The 8,286-nt window shown below is 47.1% G+C and overlaps 1 protein-coding gene across 1 annotated transcript; it reads left to right on the forward strand.

Moving 5' to 3' along the window:
* The first annotated feature begins 2,946 nt into the window (after nucleotides 1-2,946).
* Nucleotides 2,947-5,234, forward strand: LOC135973031 (uncharacterized). The gene is made up of 2 exons (XM_065554293.1): nucleotides 2,947-3,670; nucleotides 4,665-5,234. Exons 1-2 carry the CDS (start codon nucleotides 3,094-3,096, stop codon nucleotides 5,138-5,140), a joined length of 1,053 nt encoding a protein of 350 aa, XP_065410365.1. The 5' UTR covers nucleotides 2,947-3,093; the 3' UTR covers nucleotides 5,141-5,234.
* Nucleotides 5,235-8,286: the final 3,052 nt, after the last annotated feature.

Genomic DNA, 8,286 nt, shown 5'->3' on the forward strand with positions numbered 1-8,286 from the left:
TTTTAATTTTTTAATTAATGGATGTAGGTATAGAGAGCACATTGATCAAGTTTGCAGATGACACAAAGCTCGGGGGGGAGGAGGGCTTGCCAATGCTCTGGAGGATAGAGCTAAAATTCAGAGGGATCTTGATAAATTGGAGAACTGGGCTATAGACAACAAAATGAAATTTAACAAAGACAAATGTAACATGCTACACTTCAGGAAGAAAAACCAAATGCACAAATACAGAATGGCAGAAAACTCGCTTGGCAGCAGCACTGCTGAAAAGGATCTGGGAATTGTGATGGAGCACAACCTCAACATGAGTCAGCAATGTGATGCTGTTGCAAAAAAAACAAATGCAATTGTAGGTTACATTAATGATGCATAGCATGAAAGTCATGGGAGGTGATAGTACTGCTCTATTCGGTGCTGGTTAGGCCGCAGCTGGAGTACTGTGTCCAATTTTGGTCACCAATGTATAGAAAGGAAAGGATCCAAAGGTGAGTGACAAAGACAATCAAAGGGATGGAATGCAGCCATATGAGCAAAGGCTGAAGGAATTGCGTATGTTTAGTTTGGTAAAGAGGAGATTAAGGGTGGATATGATAGCAGTCTTCAGATACTTGAAAAGCTGTCATTAAAAATATGGAGAAAAGTTGTTTTCTTTTGCCACAGAGGGCAGGACAAGAGGCAATGGGTTCAAACTACAGCACAGCAGCTTTAGATAAAATCCCAGGAAAAACTTCCTAACTGTAAGAACAGTAGGACAATGGAACAGACGCCTCGGGAGGTTGTGGTAGCTTCTTCACTGGAGGCTTTCAAAAGGAGGCTGGATGGCCATCTGTCTTGGATGGTTTAGACACAAGAAATCCTGCATCTTGGCAGGGGGTTAGATGATCCTTACGGTCTCTCCTTACCCTACAGTTGTATGAGTTTTGTGTCTTGGTAATCCCTGCCAGAATTTATTTGTGCAAGAAAATCTATTTTTTAGTTCTCTGGAAAAGCATTAAAAAGCCTCCAACCCACACCTATACACAGAGACTTTGCTTTGTGGTTGGGATCATGTCAGGTGAGGAGACTGCAAATGTACACCCTCATACCTGTTTCTCCTGGACACACTACAGCAGATCCATCTATGAACAAAAATGGGCTAGATCTAATTTGCAAAAGGTGCCTGTCTCCCTCTCTAAGGCTGAATTTCTCCACATTAACTCAAGATTAATCCCCAAGAAGTGATATTTTCACTGATCAGTAATGGCTAGATTTTCAAAATGCTGCTTTTGCACACAAAATGTGACAGGAATGACATTTTAAAATATGTGCAGATAAGCTAATTTGTTCATCACTCCCCACAAAGAGGTGGAGGGTGGATGGGGTTATGCATGTAACCCACCCAAAATAATTTTCATTGATAAAATTGCAGGTGCAATTTTCACCACAAGCAAGCAATTTTAAAGAAGTAAAACCTCAACTAGGAAACATTAGAAGTATATGAATTGCAGAAGAAGGCTTCTATTCATTACTTTCATTAAGGTACAAGCCATTTGGGATTAGAAAAATGATCCATAAAATAAATAAGATTCAATATCCCATAGATCAAATAAAGAGATAGGAATACAGTACTTTACTCTGTTCTGAACACCACCGAGGAAACAGTAATAGATGAACATAAGACCAAACCATCATTTTGGATCACTGATGTAACATTCAAGAAAGTTAGATACAGATGTCCTATACATCTGCCATATATTCAGTCCCAATAAGGCTGCTTTGCCACTCTCCTTTGGCACAGAGAAGGCTTAAAAATAGTTGAAATGGCCAGCTGGAGACATCCTAGCATAAGGAAAACACGTTATGGCATAGAGCGGAATTCACAGACCCCAGTGTAGAGGGCACAATGGAGGGGTGTCAGGGAGGAGAGAAGATGAGGCCAGAACTTGCTGCACTGTGGAAATCTCACACATTCTTGGGTGCCTTTGAAGGTGTTCATAAATGAAGCAGCACCAAGGCTCTCTATAATTATACCAGCGGCCAAACTGACCCCCAGGGATTGAGGCATCATAGATGGGTCTTGCGCTGAGCACAGCTTGGCCAGCCCTGAGCCTCAGTGTCTTTATCTGTGATGGTTTAATGGCATCATTTGTAACCTTTTTAGCAACAGATTTATTGAATACCACATTAATAAATGTTACTCTTAGAGACAATCTTTGAAATTGCTTTACTTTAAACATACAGCTGTAATAGAAAGCCATGTCTAATACCAATACCATCTGGAAATATGGTATTGAGGTCTACAGAACTAACGGGCTAAGCCTCAAAATGATAACTCATGTCAAGAGATGAAAAGCATTCCATTGCTTAAAAATGAAAAGAAGGTATAATTTAGAATGCCATGCTTTGGCTGTCTAAGCAGGACTTCTATAGTCAGTCATTCCAAAATAAGCTGGAACCTATTTGAAAGCAGACAAACTGAAAACATGTTCTTCCATAATACAAAAAGGGGTTTACAATATCTCATATCTACATTATTTTAATTTGTATTTATTTTTTACATATCCAGAACATACTGAGCTACCCTTCAGTGAATTCACAATATATGGCTGCTTGCAGTCATAAATGAATAAAATATCATGGATTAAATGGGTTTGGGATCTATTAAAGTAAGTGTGTGTGTGTGTGTGTGTGTGTGTGTGTGTGTGTGTGTGTGTGTGTGGCCTGGTCTACACTAGGCGTTTATGTCGAAGTTAGCGCCGTTAAATCGAATTAACCCTGCACCCGTCCACACTGCGATGCTATTTAGTTCGACATAGAGGTCTCTTTAATTCGACTTCTGTACTCCTCCCCGACGAGGGGAGTAGCGCTAAATTCGACATGGCCATGTCGAATTAGGCTAGGTGTGGATGGAAATCGACGCTAATAGCTCCGGGAGCTATCCCACAGTGCACCACTCTGTTGACGCTCTGGACAGCAGTGCGAGCTCGGATGCTCTGACCAGCCACACAGGAAAAGCCCCGGGAAAATTTGAATTTGAATTCCTTTTCCTGTCTGGCCAGTTTGAATCTCATTTCCTGTCTGGACATCGTGGCGAGCACAGCAGCACTGGCAACGATGCAGAGCTCTCCAGCAGTGATGGCCATGCAGTCTGTGAATAGAAAGAGAGCCCCAGCATGGACTGATCGTGAAGTCTTGGATCTCATCGCTGTGTGGGGCGATGAGTCCGTGCTTTCCGAGCTGCGATCCAAAAGAAGGAATGCAAAGATCTACGAGAAGATCTCTAAAGACATGGCAGAGAGAGGATACAGCCGGGATGCAACGCAGTGCCGCGTGAAAATCAAGGAGCTGAGACAAGGCTACCAGAAGACCAAAGAGGCAAACGGACGCTCCGGATCCCATCCCCAGACATCCCGTTTCTACGAGGCACTGCATTCCATCCTCGGTGCTGCCGCCACCACTACCCCACCAGTGACCGTGGACTCTGAGGATGGGATACTGTCCACGGCCGGTTCCTCAGACATGTTAGGGGACGGGGAAGATGAGGAAGGAGATGAGGAGGGCGAGGCAGTTGGCAGCTCTCACAACGCTGATTTCCCCGACAGCCAGGATCTCTTCATCACCCTTACAGAGATCCCCTACGAAGCGTCCCCAGCCATTACCCCGGACACAGAATCTGGTGAAGGATCAGCCAGTAAGTGTTGTAAACATCTAAACATTTATTTTTAACAAAACAGGAATATTAACAATTAAAAGAATGGGTTGTTCATGATTAGTGTGCCCTAGGCGCTTAACGGTTTAGTAAGGGGCAGTGCAAGTTTTGAAAAGAAATCTAGCAATGTCCGGTTTTCAGTGATTGTCCTGCACAAGCCGCTCTACTGTGTATTCCCTGCTACTGCAGCTACAGTAAAATGCGGTCTATATGTGCGGGGATAGAGCAGTAATCCTCCTGGGACATCTCGATGAAGCTCTCCTGGAGGTAACTTGAAAGCCGTTGCATGAGGTTCTTGGGGAGAGCGGCCTTATTGGGTCCTCCGAAGTACGACACGTTGCCGCGCCACGAGATTATCAGGTACTCGGGGATCATTGCTCTGCACAGCAGGGCGGCATACGGCCCTGGTCTTTGGAGGCTTTCCCGGAGCATTCTCTCTTTGTCGCTCTCGGAGATCCTCATCAGGGTGATGTCGGCCATGGTGACCTGCTTTTAATTAGGTAGGGGAATGTTAGTGTTGGGACTGCTTTCCCGTTCCTTTACAGAACTGTCACCGCTGGTTTGCAGCCACGCGGTGGAGGCGGGAGAGGGGCAGCCGAAAGGGATCGTTCCCGGGGACAGCCGCGAGGGGGTGGGACAGGGGCAGAGTTCCCGCTTGCCGGATTGCTGGCAGCAGGGACTGACATTGATTTAAATGTGAAATGAGGCCAGTGGTAATATAAAAGTTTTAAACTGCCACAAGTGTACGGCTTACCATGTCTGCCTGCAACAGAAATTCCGTTGTGCTGCCTCGCTTCTCAAATGTGCTGTTCAAGACCCCAGGCACAGAATGCGAAGGCCGAGAATTCGACCTTGTGCTGAGTGCGCATGTGAAAGGTGCTGTGCATGGTCTTGTTCACAGAGAAAGACTATGTTCTTTGTTCACAACTACATTTATCTTTCAGAGGAATTCACTCCCTTTTTCCCATTTCCACAGCCCCGTCTGCGACTGTCTCACAACCTAGCCTGGAATCACACTCCCAGAGGCTAGCGCGGATTAGGCGTAGGAAGAAGAGGACACGGGAGGACATGTTCTCTGAGCTTATGGCCTCTTCCCAAGCCCAGGCAGCACAGCAGACCCAGTGGCGGGAGAACTTGACCCGAATGCACCAAGCCAACATGGATCGGGAGGAGAGGTGGCGGCAGGAAGACCAGCAGGCGACTCTAACGCTGCTTGGACTACTGAGGGAGCAAACGGACACACTCCGGCGCCTTGTGGATGTTCTGCAGGAACGGAGGCAGGAGGACAGAGCCCCGCTGCAGTCCATCTCTAACCGCCCTCCCCCGCCACCAAGTCCCATACCCACCTCACCCAAAGTGCAAAGAAGGAGAGGCGGCAGAGTCCCTGCTAACTCTCACTCCACCCCTGCAGAGAGCTCTAGTAGCAGAAGGCTCTCATTTCCCAAAATTTGAAAAGTTCTTTCCTTCCCGCCTGACACAAGCCCACGTCCAAGTTTCACCTCCCAATGCCATGTGTAGTTGATAATAAAAAATTCGTTTCTGTTAACTACTGTTTCAATCATGTTCTTTTGGAGGAGGAGGGGAAAGGGGGTTGGAAATTGGACAGGACAGTCTCCTTTGGCAGGGTACATAGTCGGGGGCAGGCACAGCAGCAGGGCACATACACAGTGCAGTGATGCAGTGACTAGTTGCCCCGGTTAGTCTGGGAGGTTGTTTTGATGTAATGTTGGGGGGGGTGGGTTGCTCTGTGACTTTGTGGCGGGGGAGGGCAGTTACAGATCTTAAGCGCCGGTCCTTAGACAGGATCACAGAGCCACACAGCATGGGATCTGTAACCGTCCTCCCCCTGCCACAAAGTCAAATAGACCTCCCATACACACAGTCCCGATCAGGAGGGGTGACAGGCTCCGTTGAAACAAGCATCCCACCGCAGCGGAGCCTGTCAATCCTTGAGTTTAGAAGCTGCATTCGCATCACAACACTAGACCCGCCCCGCACCACAGTCTGCGTCCCAGTTTTAAAAAATTCCCGCTAAAACAGTATTAAAGAAAACGGTGTGCTTTAACAAAGTAGAACTATTTTTATTTCGACACGTGTGTTGGAGGGGGGGTGAAGGGGGTATGTAACTGGATAGGATAGTCAACATTACCTGGGTAAAGAAACGGGGGCAGGTTTAGCTTCTCAGTACACAAACTATAAAATCACAGGTTACCCTGCTCACTCAGGAACTTTGCTTTCAAAGCCTCCCGGATGCACAGCGCTTCCCGCTGGTCTCTTCTAATCGCCCGGCTGTCTGGCTGTGAGTAATCACCAGCCAGGCTATTTTCCTCAACCTCCCACCCCGCCATAAAGGTCTCCCCCTTGCTCTCACAGAGATTGTGGAGCACACAGCAAGCTGCTATAACAATGGGGATATTGGTTTCGCTGAGATCACAGCGAGTCAGTAAGCTTCTCCATCTCCCCTTGAGACGGCCAAAAGCACACTCCACCACCATTCTGCACTTGCTCAGCCGGTAGTTGAAGAGTTCTTTTTCAGTGTCCAGGGCGCCAGTATAGGGCTTCATGAGCCAGGGCATTAGCGGGTAGGCTGGGTCCCCGAGGATGACTATAGGCATCTCCACATCCCCAACAGTTATTTTGTGGTCCGGGAAGTAAATACCTTGTTGCAGCCGTCTAAACAGACCAGAGTTCCTGAAAACACGAGCGTCATGAACCTTGCCCGGCCATCCCACGTAGATGTTGGTAAAACGTCCCCTGTGGTCCACCAGTGCTTGCAGCACCATGGAAAAGTATCCCTTTCGGTTAATGTACTGGGTGGCCTGGTGGTCCGGTGCCAGGATAGGGATGTGAGTTCCATCTATGGCCCCACCGCAGTTTGGGAATCCCATCGCTGCGAAGCCATCTATGATCGCCTCCACGTTTCCCAGGGTCACTACCTTTGGCAGCAGTACATCAACGATTGCCTTCGCTACTTGCATCACAACAACCCCCACGGTAGATTTGCCCACCCCAAACTGGTTCGCGACTGACCGGTAGCTGTCTGGCGTTGCAAGCTTCCACAGGGCTATGGCCACTCGCTTCTGTACACTCAGTGCAGCTCGCAACCGGGTGTCACTGCGCTTCAGGGCAGGGGACAGCAACTCACAAAGTTCCAGGAAAGTTCCCTTCCGCATGCGAAAGTTTCGCAGCCACTGGGATTCATCCCAGACCTGCAGTACTATGCGGTCCCACCACTCAGTGCTTGTTTCCCGTGCCCAGAATCGCCGTTCCACGGCATCAACATGACCCATTGCCACTGTGATGTCCTCGGCGCTGGGTCGCCTGCTTTCTGACAGGTCTGTGCTACTCTCAGACTTCAGGACATCACCGCGGTGCCGTAGCCTCCTTGCCTGACTTTTCTGCATCTGCCTCAGGGAAACCTTTATGATAAGCTGCGAGACGTTGAGAGCGGCCACAACTGCAGCGATGGTCGCAGCGGGCTCCATGCTCGGAGTACAGTGGCGTCCGCGCTGTCAATGACTGGAAAAGCGCGCGAACTGTTTTCCCGCCGGCGCTTTCAGGGAGGGAGGGCGGGAGTGATGGACGGATGACGACAGTTTCCCAAAAGCACCCTCGACTCATTTTGTTACCCAGAAGGCATTGCCGGCTACACCCAGAATTCCAATGGGCAGAGGGGACTGCGGGAACTGTGGGATAGCTGACCACAGTGCACCGCTTCGAATGTCGACGCTATCACCGTTAGTGTGGACGCACAAAGTCGAATTACTGTCCTTAGTGTGGACACACACGTTCGACTTTGCAATATCGATTACAAAAATTCGATGCAAGTAAAATCGAACTACTCTCGTAGTGTAGACAAGGCCTGTGTGTGTGTGTGTGTGTGTAAAAATATAATATCCAAATAATTGGCTAGGCACTTTTATAAATATAAATAAATATAAATATGCACTGGTATAAACCCAGATTGATAAAACTTTTTACAACTATCACAATACTAGCCATTTTTGAATGTGTATTTGTTTACAAGCATTGTTCCACCCAAAATATTTCACTCGTGATGTCTTGAAAAGCTAGGCCTGTTTGTATAATGTGTTTGCATTATAGAAATCTGCCAATGAGAAAGCGAAAGCTCAATGAGGGAGCCACTGAAGGCTCAACTTGAAGATTATTCTGACTATAATTCAGTTCTTCCCTGACTCTAATACAAAGCCCCATAAGACAGAGAAAGCAAAACTAGATTTTGGATATACACATTTTATAACCCTGACCCATCTGACGAGGGGCCAGGAGCAAAGCACTTCTGTAATCACACCTTTATCACAATGTATACATTTCCATATGAGGTGTAGTTACTCCTATGCCAAATGTATGGTTATCACTTAGATGATGAGAGTGATCCTTCCTTGCCTTATAATCGATGGAAAAGTTTTAGAGTTGCCATATGTCAATCATTAATTGTTACTACTATCCTTACAGTATTTCAAATACTTTTGTAATATTTAGTACAAAGATAATTAACATTTACAAACAAGTCTCATTTCTACCTCCTCTCCCCTCCAGCCACTCTCCCATCCTAGGCCTCTCATTCAATCCCCACC

The sequence above is a fragment of the Chrysemys picta genome, chromosome 8, assembly GCF_011386835.1.
Source record: "Chrysemys picta bellii isolate R12L10 chromosome 8, ASM1138683v2, whole genome shotgun sequence".
In the NCBI taxonomy this organism is placed as follows: domain Eukaryota; kingdom Metazoa; phylum Chordata; order Testudines; family Emydidae; genus Chrysemys; species Chrysemys picta.